Source organism: Leptonychotes weddellii, chromosome 5 (genome assembly GCF_054177405.1).
Source record: "Leptonychotes weddellii isolate Sample4059 chromosome 5, ASM5417740v2, whole genome shotgun sequence".
NCBI classification, from domain to species: Eukaryota; Metazoa; Chordata; class Mammalia; order Carnivora; family Phocidae; genus Leptonychotes; species Leptonychotes weddellii.
In genome coordinates, this window is record NC_138373.1 from 32260280 (window position 1) to 32284555 (window position 24276).

The 24276-nt window shown below is 55.9% G+C and overlaps 3 protein-coding genes across 20 annotated transcripts in view; 1 reads left to right on the plus strand and 2 right to left on the minus strand.

The window, feature by feature from the left end:
* ANKS3 (ankyrin repeat and sterile alpha motif domain containing 3) overlaps positions 1-15336 on the plus strand; it is a 30835-nt gene extending 15499 nt beyond the window's left edge. For 3 of the 7 annotated variants that reach the window (XR_014145368.1, XR_014145371.1, XR_014145370.1), the window contains 8 exons: positions 1012-1147; positions 5533-5691; positions 7881-8018; positions 8498-8607; positions 8898-9074; positions 12361-12485; positions 12947-14107; positions 14571-14634. Coding sequence is in view for 3 of the 7 variants with exons in the window: in XM_081820119.1 (XP_081676245.1) it covers positions 1012-1147; positions 5533-5691; positions 7881-8018; positions 8498-8607; positions 8898-9074; positions 12361-12485; positions 12947-13088; positions 13496-13668; positions 14022-14107; positions 14571-14654; positions 14845-14924 (1410 nt within the window). In the remaining 4 variants the exon portion in view is untranslated. Of the gene's footprint in view, positions 1-1011; positions 1148-5532; positions 5692-7880; positions 8019-8497; positions 8608-8897; positions 9075-12360; positions 12486-12946; positions 14108-14570; positions 14655-14844; positions 14937-15009 lie in introns of those variants that run through there. The other 4 variants (XM_081820119.1, XM_081820120.1, XM_081820121.1 and 1 more) reach the window with 4 other exon arrangements.
* On the minus strand, positions 8602-18369 carry NUDT16L1 (nudix hydrolase 16 like 1). Of its 7 annotated transcripts, none has more exons than XR_014145373.1 (6): positions 17974-18369; positions 17567-17897; positions 16689-16911; positions 15685-15846; positions 12403-12465; positions 8602-8911 (listed from the first exon to the last, which is right to left on the minus strand). XR_014145373.1 is itself a non-coding variant. In XM_081820134.1 (4 exons), the coding sequence occupies exons 1-3, from the start codon at positions 18121-18123 to the stop codon at positions 16690-16692; spliced, it is 633 nt and encodes a 210-aa protein (XP_081676260.1). In that variant the 5' UTR covers positions 18124-18367; the 3' UTR covers positions 15565-15841; position 16689. The 7 variants fall into 7 exon arrangements, 3 of the variants coding, with proteins under 3 accessions (XP_081676260.1, XP_006751145.1, XP_030878253.1); XR_014145372.1 differs by lacking the exon at positions 8602-8911 and adding an exon at positions 9074-9305; XR_014145374.1 differs by lacking the exon at positions 8602-8911 and having other exon boundaries at positions 10000-12465.
* Positions 18370-18754: 385 nt separating this feature from the next.
* Positions 18755-24276, minus strand: part of MGRN1 (mahogunin ring finger 1) — a 57099-nt gene continuing 51577 nt past the window's right edge. For 4 of the 6 annotated variants that reach the window (XM_081820126.1, XM_081820128.1, XM_081820124.1 and 1 more), the window contains one exon: positions 20765-22570. In XM_081820126.1, the coding sequence (XP_081676252.1) occupies positions 22458-22570 (113 nt within the window). In that variant the 3' untranslated portion in view covers positions 20765-22457. Of the gene's footprint in view, positions 19094-20764; positions 22571-24276 lie in introns of those variants that run through there. The other 2 variants (XM_081820125.1, XM_081820122.1) reach the window with 1 other exon arrangement.

Sequence of the window (24276 nt, forward strand, 5' to 3'; positions counted from 1 at the left end):
ACCATAAAGTTGGTGGGCTTAAAACACAGAAATTTATTTTCTCACAGTTCTGGACACCAGAATTCCAGAACCAAGTCATCAGCGGGGCCCACAGTACCTCCAGAGGCTTTGGGAGGAATGCTTGCATTTGGCTTTGAGCTCCTGTTGGCTCCTGGTGTTTCTGGCTTCCAGATGCATCTCTCCAATCTCTGCTTCTGTCTTCTCATGCCATTTCCCCCACGTGTCCGTGTCATCTTCTCTTCCTCATAAGGACACTTTATACCTTGGATATCATAAAGACGTATCATGGTCCTTTCAAAAAGTTGGTTCTACCAATTTCTTGTAAGCACTAGCATTTAAGGTAATAACATGGCTGCCTCCGCCCGCATTCACAAGGTCTCCAGGTTTTCGTTATTGCAGATGCGTTCTACTGAACACCTGCGTCACGAAAGCTTTCTCTGTTACTTGGGGTTATTTCCTTAGGAGAGAGTCACAGAAGTGGAGTTAACTGTGCAGAAGACTATAGGTACATTTTAGGGCTTTGGGTAAAAATGACCAGACTCATCTTCAGAAGGATGGTGCTCTGGTGGTGGTTACGATTTTTAAAGGCTGCTTCTCTAGTGCATCTGTTGTCTCCAGTTTTCTCTGCTGGAGAGAAGTGAGGCGGGCCTGCCCAGGTGGGAAGGGTCAAGGTTGGGCTGTGGCCCCAGCGGCCTGCAGTGTGCCCTTCCCCAGCTGGAGCCCATGACTGCCGATCCCAGAAGGATCTGCCTGCGGGGCGTGGGGCCCGAGAGCTGCTGCAGCCACCTGGTGGCTGGATTGCTGCCACCGAGCCCCTCCCCAGTGCCCCCCTTACAATGAGGGCCCTTACAGGCCCTCCCTTCTTTCTGGCGCAGATGTGGGGTTGCGGAGGGCCCGGGGTGCTGTGAGACGCCCGTGCACGTCTTAGCTGGGGTCTAGAGCCCACGCGAGGGAACAAGAGTGCCTTACAGGGGAAGTGCCCAGCTCCTGAACTTCCATGAACTTCCACAGGGAGTCAGAGTGGACACAAGAGACCACAGTGGAGCCACAGCCCGGATGCTGGCCAAGCAGTATGGACACATGAAGATCGTGGGGTTGATAGACGCTCACTCGCCTTCTCTGCCCAAGAACCTCTATCGGAGCCCAGGTACCTGCTCCTGTGCCGCTGGGGTCCTCTGCTGGGGCCCTGCTGCCAGCTCCCACCGGCCCCGCTGAGGTGTGGCTCCCATTCATCAGTCTTTTATTGCTTTTAGATTTGGGGTCACAGAAGATCTTTCCCTGTTTCCTGGTTGTACAAGAATTCACCCATTTTCTTCTGGTACTTACATGGTTTCATTTTTTATGTTTAGATCTTTGATCCTTTGTACTTTATTGTCATGCGTGGCGTGAGGTGTGGTGTTCTCAGACGGCTTCCCCGTTGTCCTGGCTTCATTAAACTATTTAACAGTCCATCTTTGACCTAGTGATCTGAGAGGTTGTCTTTGTCATGTATTCCGAATTTCCATCTGTTCCCAGGTCTGTTTCTGGACTTGCTATTCTGTTCCCCGGGTCTGTCTGTCCACACACCAGACCCACACTGTTGACAGCTTGCAGAGGCTTTTTGTAGTACATTGGACTGTCTGGTCGGCCAATCCCCCTGCAGCTTTCCCTTTTCAGTGTTCCCTAGTATTGCTCGTGTATTTTTCTGTGTAAACTTGAACATCAGCTTGTCTAGCTGCTTGGAAACCGTGTTATTGAGACTGGCAGATTTGTAAGTCAACTACCCCTTTATGCTTTTGAGTCGTCCTCTGTAACAAGGGACGTCTTTTGTTCAGGTGTACTTTTGTGTCTACAGGAGAGTTTAAAATTTTTCCTCCTAGACATTGTGCATATAACTTTTTTTTCTTCCTAAGTGTCTTTCTTTGTTGCATGGAGTTTCACTGCCTTCACGTCCTCTGCCTATTGTCTGAGTGTGAAGGCTGTTGGCGTCTGCTTGCCAGTTTTATTTTATTTATTTTATTTATTTGACAGAGAGAGAGCGAGAGCAGGAGCACAAGCAGGGGGAGTGGGAGAGGGAGAAGCAGGCTTCCTGCGGAGCAGGGAGCCCGATGCGGGGCTCGATCCCAAGACCCTGGGATCATGACCTGAGCTGAAGGCAGACACTTAACTGACTGAGCCCCCCAGGCGCCTCTGCTTGCCAGTTTTATATTCTGCTGCTCTACTGAATTCTTTCATTGCTTGAATTTATTGATTTTCCAGGGCTTTCCATGTATGCTACCAGACAGGCTGCCCACAGAGATAGATTTACTGCTTCTCTCTGACTTGTGTACCTCTGATTTCTTTCATTTAGTTGCACTGGCTAATACTTCTCGTAAGGGGTTGAATGTGTTGGGGACAGTGGGCATGCACCTCATCCTAACCTTAGTGGAAATGCCACCTTAGGTGAGATGCTGGCTTTAAGGGTAAGGTGTACATGTCTTCTCTCATGTTAAGAAAGTATCTGGCATTTTCTGTATTCCTGACTGTTTTTTACAGGAATAAGTGTAGAATTTTGTCAAAGGCTTTTTCAGCATCTACGAAGACAACTGTTAATTTTCTCTTTAGATCTACTAATAGAGTATATTAGTGAATTTCCTAATAATGAACCAACTTTATGTTGTTGGTATAAATCCGATGTGGTGTATTTTCTTAATGTGATGTTGGATTGTGTTTGCCAGTTTTTTATTTAGTGTTTCTGTATAGCTACTCATTTATAAATGATACTGGTCTTTGATTCTGTTTTATCGGGTGTAGGCATCAGTGTATCTCAGAGAATTTGAGTCTTCCTTCCTTTTTTGTGCTCTGGAACAATTTATACAGCATGGATGCCCTGTGATTTTTGAAGGTTTGGCAGGATTCTGTGAAACCATCTGGACCTGGTCTTTCTTTGTGGTACGTTTTTCTGTTTCTTCCATAGAAACTGGTCTGCTTATGTTTTCTCATGTTTCATGGGGGCCAGGTATGGTAAACTGCATTTTCCTAGGAAATCCTTTCCTGCAGGATTTCAAACTTCAATTCACACAGAGGTCTGCAGAACCGTTTCTCTGTCTCCTTCTAAGAAGTTCCAGTGGTTATTTTCCTGTATCGTTTCAGTCTCGCCTGCCTCCCGACTCAATCCTCTCTCTCTCCCCTTTCTTGTTCAGTCTTTGGTGGTTTTCTCACTTTCCCGCAGTACTGCTTTTCCACTCAAATGTCTTCTGCCTTGAGCACCTCGTGACTGAGTCTTCATTTTAAAAAATTTGACCTTTATTTTGTTTTGTTTTGTTTTAGCGGTTTACAAGCTTCTCAGAGGTCATCACTTGCATTCTTTTTTTTTTTTTTTTAAGATTTTATTTATTTATTTGACAGAGAGAGACACAGCGAGAGAGGGAACACAAGCAGGGGGAGTGGGAGAGGGAGAAGCAGGCTCCCGGCCGAGCAGGGAGCCCAACGCGGGGCTCAATCCCAGGACCCCTGAGATCATGACCTGAGCCGAAGGCAGATGCTTAACGACTGAGCCACCCAGGCGTCCCCCCTTCCTTTTTTTTTTTTTTTTAAAGATTCTGTTTTTAAGTCATCTCTGCGCGCAGCATGGGGCTTGGACTCACAACCCCAAGGTCAAGAGTTGCCTGCTCCACTGACTGAGCCAGCCAGGTGCCCTGTTGACCTTTGTTTTCTACCTCTTTCCTGAGTTCCATTTTCCTTTCTCACCGTTGCGAGCGTGTGCCTGTGTCTTTCTGTTCTCAGTTTTGAATTTCTGAACCAGGATGCTTTCTCCACTCTCCACACTTGTTTAAGGATGTATTATTCGTGCAGAGTGTCGTGTTAGCTTTCTTCTACCTCTTTGGTGGTGGTGGTTCGGAGGGAGGGGCGTCTTTACTCGCTGCGGTGTTTTGCCCCCGGTTCCTGTGTCCTCCCTGGAGTAGCTGTGTGTGGAGAGGGCTGGAGCTTCTGGGCTCAGCGGCCTGGCTGGTGTGAGCATCCTGCTTCAGGACTCCCTCCCCAATGTCTCCAGGGGAGTCCTTGCTAGATGGTCCTTTTTTGGTTGTTTTTGTTTTTGGAGGGGGGTGTAGTGAGGCCAGGCCCTGTGTGTCCTTGCTATGTTTTTGTCTTGCCAGATCCTGGAGTTCCCCCACTGGCTTTCCTATTCACTGCTCAGTTTCCACAAGGTGTCTGCCAGGAGTGGGGCTGTTCTGCTCCGTCATGTCCCATGTGCATTTTTAAGTTGCTTCTCTGGGGCTGTGCTTTCCTCCGCCAGGACGATTTTTCTGCCACAGGATGGACTTTTTCTGGGAACACGGCACTTCTGTCCCCTTGTCTCTCTCCGGTGTGGCTTTCTTCTAGACCTGCTCACTCTCTGTGGAGACTAGGTGTGCATGAGCAAGAAGTCTCTCTGCGAGAAGAGAAATGGACGTGGCTTTTCTCCACAGGAGCGAGGAACAGGGCTGTTGGGGGTGCTCTCTGTTGTCCCACTTCTGGGGAAGGGGTGGGATTCATGTGGCTCTGTTGCCTTTGCTGACTTGTCAGGTTTGAGAGGATGTGCGGGGAGGTTCAGATTCACAGAGCTGCCTTTGCCTCGGTTACCCCTCTTCCCTTGTCCTTTTATTCTTTATGACTCCTCCATCGTCTGCCTGGGCGGGACCACAGTCTCCTCCTGGTGGCATAGATCCTGGACCGCATGGGAGCGAGCTGAGTGGGGAAAAGAGAAGGTGACCGGCCCGGGGTCACTGGTTTGGAACCTGCCTCAGTAACGCCCTCATTTGCAGGCAGGCACTGACCTGAGCTCTCCATTCACACCAGTCCACAGCCTGGCTCCCTTCCCGGGCCCGGGATCATTGGTGATGGACACCAGCTCTCAAGGGGGCAGTGGGATGAGGGGCTCCCTCAGCATCTGAGCCCCACTGTATCAGCCCGAGAATGAGGTCTTATCAGATGGGAGCCTTATACAAATATGGTCATGAATGTTGCCTTCTAGGTATGATGAAATAAGGAAAACTGAAAAGCTATAGGACGATAAGGGCTGTGATTGCGTCAAGCTCAAACTGTGACGGGTGGCATGGGGAGTGTTTCCCCAGACCTGGCACACACCTGGCACGTGCCCCTTGTTTCCCAAGACGTGCAGGTGGCGAATAGACAGTTGATAGAAGCTGTGACTGATATTGTGTATGTCTATGAAGAGACGGATCTTACTTACCATCTCAACTTGGAACAAAATTTATTTCTGGTTTTAAATATATATAATTGCTATAAAAAATTCTGGAACCCAAAGAGCGGAATAAGAATTAAGACCCCCATCATCACGAACTTTTTCAGTTGAGACTCATGCTTAGCAAGCTTGCTTTCTCCCCAGATCTCCCCGTGGCCCCTCTGAGCCGTGGACTGGCCCATTATTTCTAGTGATGTCCTGGGAAACAGTTTTTTATCTCCTTAATGTGAGAAAACCAATTATGATGACTTTATTCCCACGTACTATGAGGGTTACTAAATTAGTCCATCACTGAACAAAATGTCTTAATTCTGGTGTTTGACCCATAGACAAATTTGAAGATCTAAGCTCTTCAGATGAATCCTGCCCTGTTCCCCAGAGACAGAGGCCCTGTCGGAAGAAGGGCCTCAGCATCCATGAGGGGCCTCGAGCCTTGGCCAGGATCACAGCCATTGGACTTGGAGGCAAGATGCAGCGGCCTTGCTGTGGTGAGTGCCCCCACATCCTGCTGGCTCTTCGGCTGTGCATCCCCAACAGTTCTCGGCCTTCTGAAATGTGGGCCCTGGGGGGAGGCTGCAGCTCACAGACTCAGAATTGATTACAGGGATAGAAAGACATTGATCACTGGCTAGCTTCTGGATTCATCCTTTAATTTTCCTTTCCATGGGTTATGTTACAAATAGTATTTTCTCTCCAGCAGTGGAAATACAGCAAAGCTGGGATTTCATTTATCATGTGGTAGGTCAGCTAGTGCAGAGAAAATGTTGAAATCTGGTCTCTGCCCACTTCACCAGCTGGAGGTGGATGTGTCTCTGGGCAGGCTGTTGCTCTCTTTTCTCAAAGTGCTAGATTGGAGAATTGTCGGGTCGTATACTCTGTGGGCTAGAAGTGAGTTTACTCTCCCACTGTCAACGCCTCATGGTGAACGCAGGGGACGCTGACACTCTCGCTCTGGCCTGACCGAGTGCCCAGTCTTAAGTGTGAGTTATATCTTTGATGTCTGTCACCCATCGGTGGCCAGGCAGTCCTGCTGGTCTAGCAAGGTGGGTGGATGGGCCCATCTCGGGAGCCAGTACCCCTGGACTTAGAAACCGACTTTCCCAGTCAGCGGAGACCATGCTTTGGTCAAGAATATATAAGTTACTCCATTGCCTCCCATGACCCTTGGAAGGAGTCTTAGTGCTGGATTGGGAGCTCCAGACCCACCTTCTCCCATCAGCCACAGAGGGGTGGGCTGACTGGGCCAGTGGGGAAGCTGCCCCCAGCCGTGGTCAGGCTGCTGCTGGGTGAGAGCAGCATGCTCCGGGGCATTTGGCTGGGTGGTTCTCTTGTGAGGAGTCCATGCTGCCTGTCCCACCTGAGGTATGGTGGGGGCACACACAGGAAGACGGGTCTTACCCAGGGTGGGGGGTGGTTATTAACTTGTGTTGCTGTACAACACATGTTTTTTGTTTTTTGTTTTTTTTTAAAGATTTTATTTATTTGAGAGAGAGAGAGACTGAGAGAGAGAGAGCATGAGAGGGGGTAGGGTTGGGAGGGTCAGAGGTAGAAGCAGACTCCCCGCTGAGCAGGGAGCCCAATGCGGGACTTGATCCAGGGACTCCAGGATCATGACCTGAGCCGAAGGCAGTCGCTTAACCAACTGAGCCACCCAGGCGCCCCCAACACATGTTTTTTAAAATGGAATTTGTTCGAGTTCCCAAAGTAATCTGGCCTAAACCCGTTTATACAGAAGTCTTTTTAGGCACCCACATAGGCAGAGAAACATTCACCAAAGAATGATGCCCATTGTCCCTTAGTTGTGCCATTTCATAATTTTGGTTTTCCTCTTATACCTTGTGATATTTAAATTCTCTATATGTGCGTATATTCTGTTTGCCAATGATGAAAAAACATTTTCTTGCAGGCAGATGCATTCAGAGGTTATGTAACTTGGTGTTACTGCTGTTAATCTTCAGCCCGGGGCCTCCCGCCTCCCTGCTCAGCCAGATCTGTTTAGCTGGGGCTGAGTGACCCAAGGAGCAGCGCCCCCAGATGTGTGTGTTGAAAAGTCACAGGGAGGGGCGCCTGGGTGGCTCAGTTGGTTAAGCGACTGCCTTTGGCTCAGGTCATGATCCCGGAGTCCCGGGATCGAGTCCCGCATCGGGCTCCCTGCTCAGCAGGGAGTCTGCTTCTCCCTCTGACCCTCCTCCCTCTCATGCTCTCTGTCTCTCATTCTCTGTCTCGCAAATAAATAAAATCTTAAAAAAAAAAAAAAAAGAAAAGTCACAGGGAGCACGAAGGCTGGTGTGTGTGAGATTTCATTCCCAGCTACGAGGACCACTTAGTGGTCTGGTTTTCCTTCGGCTCAGGAACCTGTGAACACAGCTGACCGTTTCCTGCTTTGTCCACTCGGCAAAGCGGCACATGGTGTGATGGAAGGGGCGCCAGTCCCCATCTGCATGCTCTTGCTGTGGGACACAGACTGGTCCCCAGCCCCTCGGAGTCTTTCCTCACCTGCACACTGCACAGTTGGAGCCGATGGGGTAACAGCCAGCTAGATGACAGTTTTCTTTCTGCTTGCCTGAATCCTGGGCCTTCCCTCGTGCCCGGGTTCCTCTGGGGTGGTTGAATTTGGAAGGAGGAACTCTGTCCCTTTTGTGCTCACGTGGGTGTATGTCCCCCATTCTGTCCACAGAGCAGGTGCCTCTGCCGGGCTACGTCACCTTCAACAGCAGTGATGAGAACCCGCTGGAAGGGAGGGGCCTCTGCTACAGGGACGTCACCTCCCCAATCAATGAGCGGGATGTGGAGAGCAGCAGCGGCAGCAGTCGGGGTGTGTGGGGGGCCCCATGCGTCACCCCTCTACCCACCCAGCGGGCGCACGGAACTGTGGCGGGTCCAGCCAGTGGAGAACGAGGGGGTGAAGGGTACCGCAGGGTCTGGCTTTTGTGAGGACTAAGAACGTGGCTCGGAGACGGGGGAGGTGCAGGATCTGCGGGAGTCGTTCCTAACCAGGGAAGCTCCTTGACTGGCAAGCCCTCGGGGAAATGTCTGTTCTGTTACATGTACCATTTGTTTGGGAGCTGTTGACAGAGTGTCTGCGGGGCCAGGCACTGCTCTAGATCGACGCTTGGATTTATCAGTGAACAAAACGGGCAAAGCCCCTGTCCATGTGCTAGGGCAGGAGGGCTTGGGCCGGGCAGCAGAGAACAGTGAGCTGTTTCAGGAGTTGGATGCAGTGGGTGCGGGGCTCTGGGGGAGGCCCTGCAAGGGACACCTGTGGTCAGCTGCCCTTGTCTTGACTGTTGTCAGAAGAGCACGCCTTCGGCGCCAACCTGGGGGTCGGGAGGTGCAGCAGCAGCAGCGAGGGCCTGACAAGAGCCCCGGGAGTCAGCAGTGAGGCCTCTCTGGAGAGCAACGAGGTGAAGCTTCTCCTTTCTTGATCTCCCACCTCCCTCCCCTTTCATGGTGTTGTGGGGGCTGCCTCCTCCGAGAGGGCAAGTCTGGTGACAAGGACTTCGTGCGCGTCAGACACACAGTGTCCTTGGCCGCCCTCCGTGAGCAGCGACCACCGTGCAAGTCACCAAGGAAGCTTCTATGTGGCCGGTGGGGCAGTTTCCCAGCTACGGTTTTGGGACAGAGGGTAGAGTGGATGCAGCTCCATTAGCTGTGAGCCCCGTAGTGTTAACTTCAAGCACGCTTCTTGCCACAGGATTCGGATCATGCCTGTAAAAGTTCGGTTCGCAAGCAAACTAAAAGTTATATGAAGACCAAGAATCGTTACAGCAACAGCGAGAGCCAGTGGCCTCCCAGCACCGGGCCTTCGGGGGCAGCCTCTTCCCCGGGATCGATGCCCCAGACCGAGAGGTCCCGCCATTCAGGACCTCAGGTAAGGCCATCTGTGAAGCCGGCAGGTAGACCTCTCGCGCTCCGTGAGGCCAGGCACCGTGGAGAGCAAAGTGTGGTGATGGTTTTCCCCCAAATGATCGGGGAAGCTAGTCAGGCTGAGAGGAGTCCTAAGGGCTCCAAGTGCCAGTTGTAGGGTTTCTGTTCCATCCCTTTCCATGGGCGGGATCTGTCTCTCCCCTTGGTTTCCATACTTTACTCAGCCTCCCTGAGCCTGGGGCGGAGAAAAACAGGACCAGTCTTATGGAGCTGCTTTCAGAAGAAGTCCGTGACAAGATGCATATGAAGCAGAGAGAAAGTGGCGCTTAAGGAAATTTGCCATCTCTGCCCTCCTCATTGTGGGTCGCTCTGGCTCACCAGCTTCTTTTTTTTTTTTTTTTTTAAGATTTTATTTATTTGCAAGAGAGAGAATGAGAGACAGAGAGCATGAGAGGGAGGAGGGTCAGAGGGAGAAGCAGACTCCCTGCTGAGCAGGGAGCCTGATGTGGGACTCGATCCCGGGACTCCGGGATCATGACCTGAGCCGAAGGCAGTTGCTTAACCAACTGAGCCACCCAGGCGCCCGGCTCACCAGCTTCTTAGGGGTGATGGGTCCAGCACAGCAGATCAACTGTTTATTGACTTCTCCTGCCCTCTGTGGGCATAAGTAGTACAAAGATGAAAGAGAGAAGTACATTTTTTTTTTTATTAAATTTTTTTTTTTTTAAGATTTTATTTATTTATCTGAGAGAGAGAGACAGAGAGAGAGAGCACGAGAGGGGGGAGGGTCGGGAGGGTCAGAGGGAGAAGCAGACTCCCTGCCGAGCAGGGAGCCCGATGCGGGACTCGATCCCGGGACTCCAGGATCATGACCCGAGCCGAAGGCAGTCGCTTAACCAACTCAGCCACCCAGGCGCCCAAGAGAGAAGTACATTTTTGCCATTTATTAAAGTCACAGCTCTGCTATTCACTAAAAGCCTGCAGTTTTGCTGGCTTCTCCTTGTGGCCCCTCCAGAGAGCTCTCTCCAGGGCCTATGTTTCCAGGCTCAGTGAACAGCTACACCTTTCAACTCCTTAAATACATGTTCATGGGAGAGTGGGTGGTGGTGGTGCTGGGATCTTAGGCTGTTTCAGAAAGTAGGTTAAGGCAAATGGCAGAGTAACAACCTTTGAAAATTTGCTCCTCCATTAAAGGCAATAAACTGGCAGAAGTGGTCAGAATAATTTTTTTTTCAAAACTCTGTGAATCAAGCAAAAGCTTGGAGCAACCTGGAAATGTTCATTCAAGAGAAGTGGCTGAATCCCAAAACTGCAAGCTTTGTAGCACTTTAACTCGCTTTAGTCTCATCTGCACGCTCCATTGCCAGGGTATCTGTGACAGCCAGTGCAGGGGCTCTTTCAATGCTTCATTCTCAAATAATTGGCATTATTGGATGCATCTGATGACTCCCTAGGAGGCCATGCTTACAAAACTGTATTTGACTTGACTGAGAGCTTGTCTACCCAGTATAACAAAAGCCCTCTGCTTGGAGAATGTGTGTTGAAAATAATTAGAGTTATATGTTTTAACTTTGCAGCTGCCTGAGGTGTTGGATAATAGTTGGGGCAAATAAGATTAACCACAAAAGCTGAAAAGGAAAAACTGGGGAATGCGATGTCCATAGGAGGTTTGTAAAGCTCTGACATATTCCTGGGAATCTGGGAGGCCACACACTTGCTTAAGGCTGTGTTGTGTGGATGGTCAGGAAAGACGTGAGAATACATCTGATGGCCTTGAGGTTCTAAAAAGGAGGAAGTAAAGGCTGAGGTAGGACTGTCATCTGCCTGGCTGAGTGTCGAAGATGTGCCCCAGCCAAGCCTACAGAGCTGTGCAGCAAAGAGGGGGAGACTGACTGGTCTCTGGTGTTTACGGAAATCTGTCCAGTCCTTAGCTGACCACTAAGCTAGCCGAGGAGAGACTTCTGTGGCCACATGTGAGAAAGAACACAGACTTTATCTAAAAGGCACTAAACAAATAACCTCTACAACAAGCAGCAGCAACAAGCTGTGGAGACGGAGGAGAATTCAATCTCCAGAGCCACCACATTAAGATATCGAATTTGAGGGGTGCCTGGCTGGCTCATTTGGTGGAACATGTGACTCTTGATCTTGGGGTTTTAAGTTCAAGCCCCCTGTTGGGTGTACAGATTCCTTAAAATCTTGGAAATGTCCAAATTTCAACAAAAAGACAAGATGTGCAAAGAAACAAGGAAGTATGGCTCATAGGCCATAAAAAGTCAACAGAAGCAGTGCCTGAGGACGGTCATGTGGGACTTACTGGACGAAGACTCTAGATCAGCTTTTTCAAATATGTCCAGTGAGCTCAAGAAAACCTATCTAGATAGAGAATATCAATAAAGTGATAGAAATAAAAACGAATCAAATAGAGATTCCGTAGGTGAAAAGTACAATGACTGAAATGAATGTTTCACGAGAGGGCTCCACAGCAGACTGGAGCATGCGGAAGGCCCCACAAACTTGATGTTGATCAATTGAGATTATCCCATCTGAGAAGAGAATGAAGAATGAACTGAAACCCGTGAGACCCCATTAAGCAGCCAGCATACAGATAATTGGTGTTCCAGAAGGAGAGGTGGTAGAGAAGAGCACAAAAAAGTGTTTAAGAAATAGCCAAACCTTCCTACATTTGATCCAAGAAACTGTATGAACCCTAAGTAGGTTAAACTCGGGTCCACAGCTAGGCCTAAAGTAATGAAACTGTCCAAAAACAAAAGGCGAAGCTTGAAGGGAGCAAGAGAGAAGTGAGTCCTTTACACATAAGGAAACCTCCTAAGATTAACTGCCAATTTCCCATCAGAAACCATGGTACCTAGAGGACATTTGATGACCGTGTCAGAGTAATGAGAGGAGGAAAACAAAACTCCACCAAGAATGCTATATCCGAGCAAAAACTGTCCTTCCAAAGTGAAAGAAATTAAGACGGTCGTGCGATCGCAGGTAAACAGACTCCGAGTTTGTTGCTACCGGACCCGCCCTCCAAGAAGCACTAACACCGTCCAGGCTGCAGTGGAGACAGATGGGCTGAGGCCCTCCGGACCGTCTACTCTGCCTGAGGGCACAGAGAGGAGGGGGCTGGAGCCCTTGGCGCCAGCAGCACCGTCCCACTGGGGGGGTTCGGGGACTGGCGGCACCGAGGGATGCACGCCTGGCAGGAAGGGCCCTGAGTTGGCGCAGTGCCTCTGTAGGTCCCCACCCACCCTCTGACCCACCCTGGCTCGTCTGCCCTCCAGGACCTCGCCACGCTGCTGGAGCAGATTGGGTGTCTAAAGTACCTGCAGGTGTTCGAGGAGCAGGACGTGGACCTCCGCATCTTCCTGACCCTCACTGAGAGCGACCTGAAGGAAATTGGCATCACGTGAGTGCAGAGGGGCCCTTGGTTTCTGCCGAGCCTGAAGGGGCCAGCTTAGCTTGCAACGTCCCAAGGCTGCGGTGGAATGAGCCGCCCTGTCCGGAAGTCCGTTCGCTCCCTGCAGCCAGCTGGCCTCTCCAGCCCCCCAAGCTGGCCCAGCTGTCTACTTGAGAGCTTCCCAAGGTGGTGGGAGGCCATTCACAGCCTGGCCCTGGCTGGCCTGGCCTCCCTGTTGAGTGAAAACAGCAGCAACCAGGCAGGGGAGGCAACCAGGCAGGGGAGGCCAGCCCCAACTGGGTCACTGCTTGGAACCCTTTGTTTCTGTCATCTGTCCCAGGATCCTGGGGGCCACTCTCCCCCTTCCAAGCTGGGACCTTGCCTAGGGGACCATCTTGGTGGAAGGACGGTCCGTGGCACCTCTGCACACCCCGCCGATCTGTGTACTTCTCTCAAATTCACCCCTGCAGGCTGTTTGGGCCGAAGAGGAAGATGACCTCGGCCATTGCTCGATGGCACAGTGGCGCCCGTCCCCCCAGCGATGCCCTGGAGCTGGCCTATGCTGACCGGCTCGAAGCCGAGATGCAGGAGCTCGCCATCCAGCTGCACAAAGTAGGTGGGGAGCAGGGGAGGGGCCGTGCGAGAGGGGTGTGGAGACACGGCTGCAGCGAAGGACGCAGAGAGGAGAGCGAGCAGTGGGGACAAGTACCCAGGGTCAGCAGGGGAAGCAGCCGGGACAGGCGATGGGACAGCAAGGGCAGAAAGCGGTACTGTTCCTGTGCCCAAGGGGAGATGCACGGGCAGGAGCGCGGGCGGACCCAGAAGATAAAGGGGGAGGGCGGAGAACGAGCAGCCAGCACGGACGCCACCGCGCTTGGGCAGAGGCGGCTCTATCTGGAGATGGGCGTCCCCGTCCTCCAGCCCAGGGGACGGCAGAGAGAGAGCCGGGGTCGGGGGCAGCCAGCCTTGCACGCCCCCAGCTCACTTAGGCACGCGGGCTTCTGCGTCTCGCACGGCAGCGCTGTGAGGAGGTGGAGGCCATGCGAGGCCAGGTGTCACAGGAGCAGGGGCTGCGCGCCGTGCTGGAGAGCTGCCTCCTGGAGCAGGATGGCGCCCAGAAGGACGTGCACGCCCAGCTGCAGGAGACCTGGGCCCTCGCCCGGGACGCCGCTCTCATCCTGGACCAGCTGCGGTGAGTGGGCATCTGAGCTGCCCCCAGGCCCAGGCCAGACCCTGAATCACCGATGCCTCCAGATTCTTCAACCAAGGGCTTGTTGGTAGGGCCTTTTGGGGTCACTCACTGTCGTCCTCCATTTTGTTCTGGCTCTGTCTGCAGAGCAGACCCAGGCAGCAAACAGGGCCCCGAGAATCTGCATGCTACGCGCAGCTCGTCCTCTGCCTGGGTCTCGGGCCTTGAGAGCTTGCCGTGAAGGCAGAGCCCCACCTGCCACTCGGAGGTGCGGGTGTCTGCCGCCCCCGCGGGGGCCAGGGGAGGCCCTCTTGCCAGGCCTCTCCCTCACCAGCACTTGGCCTTGTGTCTGGCAGAGCCTGTCAAGCCGAGCTGTCAGCCAGAGTGAAGCAGGAGGTGTCCATCCGAGGGTCCCCCCTGGGCACAACCCTCCCCACAGCTGGTAAGAACAGTGTACTGGCTCAGGACTGCATAGACGCTGCCCTGGGCCCCGTGTTAGCACCTGTTCCGGCAGTTATCATACGGACACTCCATCCCTCCTCTACACCATCCCAGGCTCCAGAGTGAGGGTGCCCTGTCACCCCCATTTCCTCCCCGTGGTGGGAGGCAAAAGCCCTTGGGCCCTGGCCAACTGTGCTGTCCAGGATCTGCAGTGACTTCTGCAGCCTACAGCTGGGGCTACCCCGGGGCAAGACCTCCCTGTAGGCCAGGGACCCTCACACTTTCATTCCTGGGGCCGGCCCCTGACAGGGCTTTGAAGAAACAGGTGGGAGAACGTATTTTGGTATAACAAGGAGGTCACGCAGGAACCGACAGCTGGGTGGGTCCCCTGGTCGCAGCAGCTCAGGACAAAGAGGGCAGGACCTGTGGTGACCACACAGGCCCACCTGGTTCTCCGTCCACAGACTCCAACGGCTGGCCAGCCTCCCTGCAGGCCCTGAGCCTCCCTGAGCTGTCAGGAGTATTGGAGGATCGAGTCCAGGAAATGGGTGAGTCTCCAGGAGGGCAGCCAGTGGCCTCACCCCCAGCAGGGGCCGAAAGTGGGTGAACAGGGAGAGCCCCGCCTGGTCAGCCCTGCCCTAGCCTACTATCCCCCACGGCCACGCAGTCCTAGGCACCACCCCCCACCCCCGGCCTTCTCACACTTGCAAAGCAGTAACTAACTGCTCCCGTCCTCAGGGCGAGTGCTATGCTCAGTGACCCAGAGCTTGGAGAAGCTGCAAGTACTGAACGGGAAGGAGAACTGGCGGGAGCCTTAGCTGGGAGGGACGGTGAGTGTCCGCCAGCCCAGGCCCCGGGCTGGGAGAGCAGGGCGCCCTGGGCAGCAGTGAGCTCTCCCTTCAGTCTTCCCTTTCCCTTCTCAGAATCCGACGTTGGGTGACTGATCCACCCTGAAGCTGTGTGCCTGGAAGACAGGAGCGCGGACAGCAAGCGGCTGCAGCTTTGGAGGATCAGGCCCCCGGAGCAGCAAGCAGGATAGGGCTGGGGCGAGGAGGGAGGCCCACACCAAGGCAGGACGAGGGCCTCTAGGCCAGAAGCCCGGGGGTGAGGCCCAGAGCGGGCAGGGCCACGGGGAGAGAGCGGGTCCCCATACACCGCAGGTGCCACACGGAGAGGACTGGGCACTTGGGCAGCGTATGTCATTGGCTGGAAAATAAAATGTAAGCTCTGCTGGTGAGGGGCTCCGTTCTGATCCCGCCACCTGCAGTGCTGGCTGACAAACCAAAGCCGGGCAAGGCAGGCCGAGACCACCGTGTGCAGAGCAGGGCAGACCGCCTGACCCCCTCCTGCTCTGCCATCCCCTGCATCGAGGGCTGCCTTTGCCCCGAGCCCCATCGAGTCTACAGAAGCAATCTGAAGAGTGATGCACACCCCCAAGCCCCAAGGAAGGAAGAGAGGAACAGGTACAGGTATTTTATTTACAGAAAGAAGTGCCTATGCCCCCACGTACTGGCCACTTCATCGAGGCTCTAAGGTGGAAGAGACGCTCAGGCTGGGCCGGAGCACAGCTTTCCTTACCAGGCCAAGCAGGTGCTGTGGAAACTTTGTTAGCTTCACTGAGAAGTCCTTCCGGACATAGGGCCAGTGGTGACCTTCCCGTCTGTGGTGGCTCGGCGGTTGTCATTCTGCACACTCGGCCCGTGCTTCCATACCATGTCCTGGAGCTGCCTGCAGCCTATGCTGGGAATGCAGAAAGGGAGGCTCGCAAAGCAAAGAGCAGGGAGCTCAGCCCTGGAGCAGGTGTAGGGCCCAGAGAGGCCTGAAGCTGGCAGTCCCACAGCAACCACAGGGAGGCGGACGCCACCTCCCCCTGGGACAGGAGGCCCGTATCAGCTCCACGCTGAATGGACCCCAGCACTCTTGCGCCTGGCTCCCGCCCTTAAGTCCTTGGGTAGTGGGAGAAGCCCCCCTCACCCCCCCGGGTGCACTCAGCCCCAGGCCTGTGGCTGGGACCAGAGAACACACAGAGCAGCCGAGAATGGACTTTCCTGTCCTTTCTCTTTCAACAACTCCAGCTCGGCCTCATGGCCCCAACTAACCTTAGGGACCAAGCCCCAATGGGGTAAAGGGGCTTTGAAGCCTCACTCCCAGTTCACACACCATAGAAAAAATTAAGTAAGGCTAACCACCACCAAAAGTAACAGTACAACATTCTAAGCTGAGCCTGCTCTTCTCTCAGCCCTGGGGCTGGCTGGTGACAGGACTCAAGGCATGCTCCACAAGAATAAAGGGACTTCTCGATGGTCTGTGTGTTTACCTACCCACGTGGATGAATGGGGGATACCTCCACCAACCTGAGTCTCATGTGGAGAGTTTGCGCCTTGAGGTAGGAGAAAATGTCCTGAGCCTGGAAAGCCAGGCCATCTACTGACCAGGGTGGGCTCCCAGTAACCTGGCCACCACCCGGTAGCTGCCCAGGGCAGCAGAGAGGAGTTGTGAACACATACAGGAGGAGATACGTCTCCTAGGAGTTCAGGGCACAGAACCAGGGGAGGGCAAGAGACACGCCGCATAGACTCAACCTCAGGAGGAAGACGGGAGGAGCTTCTCCAGCGCTTTCTTCTGCTTCTCAGTGGCAGCGGCCAAAGCCTCAGCCAGTTTCTCTTCGGGCATCATGTTGAGCACCTTGAGAGCGAAGAGCAGCTGGTACTTGGCGGTGCTGGTAAAGGCGTTGCTCAGGAAGTTGGGAAAGCCACCGACTCGGTCCTTTTGGGTGTAAAGTGGGACGCGCACAAGCCCCAGCACCTGCACAGAGAGAGACCGGAGTGGGATCAGGCCCCCACACCAATGGTGCAGCCCTAGCAGGAGGAGCCTGTGAGCTGCTAGGCCAGGGGAAGGGCAGCCAGGTTGCGAAGGCTGTAATGCGAGACCCGGGCTGGGTCTGGTGAGGCGGAAGCCAGCCATACCCTTGGAGCAGTGCAGCCCCTCTACTCCCCAGGCAAGTTTCAAAGCTGACCCCATGCACCCATGACCACCCTTTGCACTCTCAAGTCCCAGCTCCCATCCGCTGGCACGAAGCCCCCAGTTCATACCCCATGCTCCCCCTTCCACGGGTGTATCCCAAATATCCCAAGTATGACTCCCCGCCCCTCCAGACTATAAAACCCACAGACCCTAAGAGCCTTCATCACCCCAACCGTGAGATCCAGCCCATGAACCAGCCCTAGTTTCCCACCTCCCCAGAAGGCACCACCCCATCCCATCCTCCCACCGATCCCACTCCCCGCTCCCAGGATTGGCAATGGCAGGCAGCAAGGCAGATGGAACACAGCCCCGAGGGAACCCCAGCCCCGGGCCCCTCGCTCCCACACCTGCCCCCAGTTCCCTCTCCCCACCCCGATGCTGGAGACAGCGACACCCCACCCAGCCCGGCCAGGGGACCCTCAGGGGGACGTGTTACCCATCGGTGCCTTCCACGGAGCCAGAGCCAAACCCCGGGGCGGGGGGCGGGGCCCGGGCGGCGGCCCCACCTCCAGGCCGTGGTCGCGCGAATGCACCGCGCTGATCTCCACAGCGTGCAGCTGCTCCAGCGTCAGCTGCCGTGCGTACAGGTGCGCCACGACGCGGTGCGGGCCCTCGGTCAGGTGCGAGCTCAGATAGTCGGCCTCCGTGAGGCGCAGGCAGCCTAGGCCCAAGCCCAGCACCCGGTTCAGACCGTCCTCCAGAGACCAAAAGCGCCGGTCCACGAAGCCCCCGGGAAAACCCAGCAGCCCGTCGAAGCGCATCTGCATCTGCAAGGGAGGGCCGGGTCACGGGCGCGGGGTGCGAGCGGTGTCCCGTCCCCCGCCCGCCCACCCGCGTCCTCACCAGCACCGAGAAGCGCATGGGGATGCGGCCGAAAAGCTGCCCGGGGTTGGCGGCGTACAGCATGGCGTGGCACGAATGGCTCCAGCCCGGCCCCAGGCGCATAGCCTCCACCCGGCTGATCTGCTTCAGCTCCGGCACCGCCGCCGACATCTTGACACTGCCCCGCCGCGGTCGGGGCACCGCTGCTTAAGTGCATGCGCGGGCCCGCCCCCGTCGGGCCTGGCCAATCTGAAGGCGGGCCGCCCTTAGGCCCGCCCCTCCACCAATTGCCGACGCCCATCGGGGCCGAGCCCTTCGCGGCGCTCCGTCGCGTCGTTGAGGCGCAGAAGGGGCGTGTGCAAAAGGAGGGGGCTGCGCGCGCCCCCGCCCACGGCCCTCGAGAACTACGACGCCCCGGAGGCACCGCGCCCGAACCGAGCTCTATTGAGACGAGCGGGGCCTCGGGGCCTCGGGGCCCTCGGGCGGGCGCTGCTTCCGGGCTGGGGCTCCGACTGCCCACGAGTCCTATGCCTTCCCCCAACGCCTCCCTGGGAGCGACGCCCCACAGGCTTCACACTACCAGCCCCCGCCTCGCTCCCCGGCCGGCGCCTCCCAGAGGAGGGCTGCGCGGAGCCCCAAGACCAGAGGTTACGACCCTTCCCTGCACGCGCGCCAGCCAAGCACTCCCATCCAAGGTCACTGCCGGTCAGCGCGACTCCAGAAGAGCAAGGAAAGCAGGGCCCGGCAGAGCTCCGGCTGCCCCCAGTCCACGCACAGCCCCTGGGGCTCCTAGACCCAGCCTGCTGGGGGACGAAGTACCTTAAATCCGAGCCCAGCATCCCAAGTGTCCTCTCAGTCAGACACCATATGCCAGGTTCGGGTGGAGGAAATGGGGTCTCCCCCATTTACCAAGGAGAAACTTGGGACACAGAGGAACAGGACTTGCCTTAAGGGCACCCAGCAGTTGGTGCCAGAGCCAGGATCCCACCCTGTCTCCTCCCGTGTCCACAACAGAAAACCTCCTAACTTTCACAGAGAGGGCCTGAAGTACTTACCCCGTGTCTGCTGGAGAAGGAGGTCGCTGGGGCTCGGGAACGCGGGAAGCAGTGTCCAAGAGGGAGCACTGGGGCTCCTTGGAATCCTGCAATGGGGCCACTCACTCCACTGGTTGACCCAAACTCCATTCTCCTCCCACAGTGGGCACGGATTTAATGAGCAAAGGAACCGCCACCTGCACTCACAGGATAGGCGCCCCAGCCACAGCCTCGGAGAACAGCGTGCAGTGAGCGAGGGCAAGCGCTGTGGCGGAAGGCTGCCCTCAGCAGGGCTGAGGAGAGGAGAGCAGGGGCAGAGGGCTGGCAAGGGGTTGGTAGGACCCACTATACACTTGTTCACACAGTGAGTCCGTGCCAGTACTCTCAAATGGGGAAAAAGGATCCAAAGAGGCAGGCTCTGTCCCCAGCCATGGCCTCTCCCGGGGGTCAGGACTCAGAAGGGGCAACCACAACTGGCAGGGAGAAGCCAGATTCCAGGGCAAGTAACCGTGTCTGAAGAGAGGTCAGCGAGGGGAAGGGCCCATCCCGAGACAGACGACATCTCCAGGCCACAGGTGGCCACGTCTCCATGACCCAAACCCAGGGCTGGGGGAAGGGGGGAGGAAGGGGGCACAGAGGAAAGGTACCCCACGCCCCCAACCCCTCCCTGACACAAGATGTTAACACAATTCCTGGTCCATTGGCAAAAGTGTGGAGGGAGATCCAGCGCATCCCACGCAAGAACTCGTCTGACACGGAACACCTTTCTACCCACCCTGGGACCATGCCAGACCCAAACAGGACAGCCGCTGCAGGGCTGAGGATGGCAGGCCTGACACGGGGCATGGACTAGCTAGCTGAGAACACTGATCTCACCAGTAAGCACCTGAGTCAGAGGGGACCTGAGGAGGCAGCGTGGGGCCAGTGCTGCCTGGGAGCTCTAGGGCGCTAGAGCCTTTCCCTACTGGGAGGCCGCCCGCCGGGCAGGGAAGCCAGCAACCAAACCTGGCCCTCTAATCCATTCCCCACGACAGCTGTGGAGAGTTGCTGCCCTGTGTAAAAACCTCTGTTCTCAGAATAAAACTGTCCCTACAAGGTCCTGAGGCATCTGCACCCCACCAACACCCCTCGATTCTGATGCTCCAGCAACCAGAGCCACGAGGGCTTCTTTCTGCTCAGGGGTCATACGAGACTCACTCTGGCCCCAGGGCCTTTGTCAGCACTGGGAGGGCTCAGCTGAAACTCCCCTCAGAGAGGCCCTCCTCCGCCACAGGTTAAATCAAGTACTCCATGGAGCTCCACCTGGTCACCAGCTGACTCTTCCAACAGTCACCCAACCTGGGAAGATTCGGATTACTTGCACAGTGTCCCAGTGCCTAGAACACAAACTCCCCGGGCCGGGGCCATGCAGGTGTGGGCCCCCTCCAGCCCCAGCATGGTAGGTGCTCAGTAAGTATCTGAGGGACGGATCGGCAGTGAAGACGGGGATTGCTCCACCGCTCAGAAGACGAGCCCCGTCCCCAGAGTCCGCTTCACTCCAACCCAGAATCAGCACAATGACGGCCACGGTTGTAATAAACAGCAGCTCGCACGTACCACCTCATGCGCTCTCGCCCTCTTGGAAGTCACGTGCCACTGACAACTCGTGCACACAGACGTGCTCACACTGCGGTGGCGGCGGCCAGAGCTGCCTGGAGCCACTCCGCCGTCCTGCCTCCAGACCAAGAAGCAGCTGAGGTCCCTCGGTGCAATGCGCAGAGGAAGGAGCGGACAAGATATTGCTGCATGATTTTATTACTATAAATATACAGTAAAAATGAACAGAAACTAGCCAATCAGAGTACATCAAATGATAGCACATGTAAGTCCAAGACAGGCCAGTCTGCATCCCGGCCTTCAAACAGAGCACTGGCACCAATACCAACGGGCGACAGGCCGGGGTTGGCAGGTCGGGAGCAGGAAGGGGAGGGAGGGAGGGAGGCAGCCAGGCTGTGTGCGCGCTGGCATTCGCGCGGGCTTGAGCACACAGTGGGCAGCAGGGGAGGGCCGGGGAGGGCCAGGGAGGGCAGGGAGTCAAGTGGCTGGGAAAAGCTGGCCTGCGCATGGCCGAGAACTGTGTCTAGGGCAGCGCTCTGCTCACAGGCTCAACTGGAAAGAAGACGAGTCCTCTACTGCTGGATTCTCTCCTGAGCACCCTGTGGGGCGAGCCACAGGGAGGGTGCTGGGGCGGGGGCCAGGGCTTTGCACACACAGGCCGGCTGGGCCACAGGGCTCTGTGGACTGCTGCCGGCTGCCCCAGAACCGTCCTTCCCAGGACAGCTCCTCAGGAAGTGGGCCGCGCTGCACCCCCCACCCCAGACCAGGACAGTGTTCCCACCTCAGAGAGCTGCACAGACCCAACCACCCGGTTCAAGGTCCCTGCTGGGCAACTGTCACCCTGGGCCACCAGGGCTGGATGCCCCCTTTGCCTTGCTGTTGACCAGAAAGTTTTGCTTTAAAAAAAAAAAAAAAAAAGACGAGGTCACCTTAGACGGGATCTGCCATGTGCGTCCCCCAGGCAGGTCCACTACAGGGACCCCAGACAGGACAAGTCAAAGAGAAACCAAGGGACACTTCAGTGGCCAAGAGGGAGCAGGGAAGCTGCTCAGATCCCTCCCTGGGGCAAGTGGGCAGCAGCTAGCCCAGCGGAAGCCCCTGCACCTGCAGGGACCTGCCATGTGAGCAAAGCCGCTTCAGAGAAGGCGCAGGGTCGAGAGAGGGACCACCAGTCTCTGTCTGCTGCCTCTGCCCCCAGGGGTAGACCCAGCCCCCAGCCCGCAGGGCGTGGGGGGAGCTGTGGGAGGCAGCCCGCCGCCCCCCACCCCCCCAGCCACCGGCCTGGACCAGGAAGGAGAAGCAGCAGCAGAGGGCGTGAGCAGCAAGGGCTGGGCTGCCAAGGACACAGGCGCACGTGGGGCAGGGGACAGGCACTGTTTCCTTCACTGACCATGACTCAGACCCCACTTCCTTTCCTCCTCGGCCAACAAGGTCCCTATAATATCTCCTATGAAGATACCACCTCACCCACCAACACAATTTTCTTCGGAGAATTTGTGAGTTCTTGGGATGTCAAGTCCCCAGTAGCTAGGATGCTGCGAGAAGCTGGTCCAGGCTGCACGTGGGTGGTCAGGCCCCAGTCCCAGCCATTTAGCCAATGGGGCGTTTGGGGGAAACCCCAGAGCTCAGAGCCCAGAACAGAAAGCTGCCGTCCTTCATCTTGTACCATTTACAAATACATAGACTGTAGAAAAAGGAATTTGTCAGAGGACACAGTCCACTGTGCTCTTCAATCAAGGGTCGTGTGGCCCCTCAGAACCAGTGGCCACGCAGAGCGTGCAAGACAGGAGAGGCCAGGGGTCACGCTGGAATCCGGTGGCCCCTCGGCAAAGTCTGGGGAGCTAAGGGCTCCATGCTGCCAGCCTGGCCAGGCTCTCAGAGTGGGGTCAGCTCAGTGGAGCCAGGGTCAGGACTGGGGCCACTGAGCACAGGCCGGGGCGGGCCAGTGGTACGGAGGCTGTGGGGCGTCTCCATGGAGGTGGACCATCCTGCAGGCAGGAGCAGAGGGCGAAGCGGTCATGCGTGGCCGAGTCACCCGCCTCACCCATCGGGCTCAGTTTCCACCATGAGCCTCCCGCAGAGGGCAGGGCCACCCAGAGACCTGAAACTCCAGCCCCAGGAGAGTAAGGAGGGGCCTGTCTCTCTTGGAACACATCCCAGGCAACAGCACCAGCTGATGCCCCAGAACAGAATCCAACGGGACGCCGTGGGCTCCCTCCTCCTGGGGTCTCCTCGCTCCCCTCCTCCCTCGCCCAGGCCCTGCTTCCTGGGATCTGACCAGCCGCTGTCCTTCGCTACTGAATTACACCAGGACTCAGTCAAGCCCAGGCAGAGGGGGAGTGGACTTGGACCTGGGGGCATCTCTGTGCTCAGAGCAGCCCCCGGAGTCCTGCCCTGCCTTCATCAGGGGCCTTTTCCGCCGTGATCACACTGTTGCCTCCCGATGCCATGAGGCGCTCTGTCCCTGGACCGAGTGAGCCCCCCAGGGGCCGGTGCTGGAGCTGTGACCCAGGCCTCAGCAGCCAGTGACCAGCAGGACTGGCAGAGCCGCAGAGGCACTGGACACGGGCTCCACCGGACAGCCTTCAAATCACAAACCAAGGAGTGCGTCTGCCCCCTGTCACCCATGACACAGTCCCTGAGGTGGAGGAACTGATTTCTTAGGATCTGTGGCTTTGCGCGGGGCATCAGCTCTGCTATGCAGCCCGCAGGCAAAATACAGCTCCCTGGAGCTCAGCCTGACCCCTGTGCATTTTCTACTTCTGGAGGTTTTAGATCACAGCACTCAACATCCACTGACATGGAGACCAGGGCCGACTTTATAAAAGTGTTGGGCCCTACTTCAACAGAGGGAAAGATTCATCAGAAGAAACATTCAAGAAGAACAAGAAAGGTTTGTGCAAGGACATAAAGGCAGCTGTCAAAATGAGCGGACAGGGGCGCCTGGGTGGCTCAGTTGGTTAAGCGACTGCCTTCGGCTCAGGTCATGATCCTGGAGTCCCAGGATCGAGTCCCGCATCGGGCTCCCTGCTCGGCAGGGAGCCTGCTTCTCCCTCTGACCCTCCCCCCTCTCATGTGCTCTCTCTCTCTCATTCTCTCTGTCTCAAATAAATAAATAAAAATCTTTAAAAAAATAAAAAAAAATAAAAAAAAAAAATGAGCGGACAGACCCGGAAGCTGAGGACAGCTGGCCAGGAGGAAGGCCGCACACCAGCCTGGGGCACATGTCCCCGCGGGGGCTGCCGGGCCCTCGCTGCAGGATGGGCCAGGAGTGCTGCTGGAGTGCTCCACCCCACACGCATCTGCGAAAGGTCGGGCCACCAAAGGCACCGGGTTCTCCCACCACCAGACTTCCCAGAGCTGCTACCGTCATGTGAAGAAGGGGAAGAAGGTCCTAATCGCATTCGCTTGTTTGGGTGGTGGCACTCTTGGAACGACCTTCCATAAACAATCGTTTGGCAAGGTCACCCAGGTAGAAGGCATCTCCCAATCAGGGTGGAGGTCAACCGCACATGGCCTCCTAATGGACTGATTTCAGCCTGTGCTGGTGTTCCGAAAGTTCCGTACATAAGCTGGGGGACAGGTTAGTCAGCAGCAACAGGAGGATCTCAGCAAGGGCTAAGTCACCATTCCTGGGGCCCTAAAGGCTAAAAAAGGCTGGCTCGGCCACCTAGTCCAGACAGAAAATGCTCTG

Coding starts and splice junctions, on each gene's coding strand:
- NUDT16L1 (XM_081820134.1), bottom strand. CDS start 18,123: ATGTCGGCGGCGGTGCCGGAGCTGAAGCAGATCAGCCGGGTGGAGGCT. Junction 17,898..17,973: donor CCATGCGCTTCTCGGTGCTG/GTGAGGACGCGG, acceptor CCTCCCTTGCAG/ATGCAGATGCGCTTCGACGG. Junction 16,912..17,636: donor CGCGCGACCACGGCCTGGAG/GTGGGGCCGCCG, acceptor CTCTCTGTGCAG/GTGCTGGGGCTTGTGCGCGT.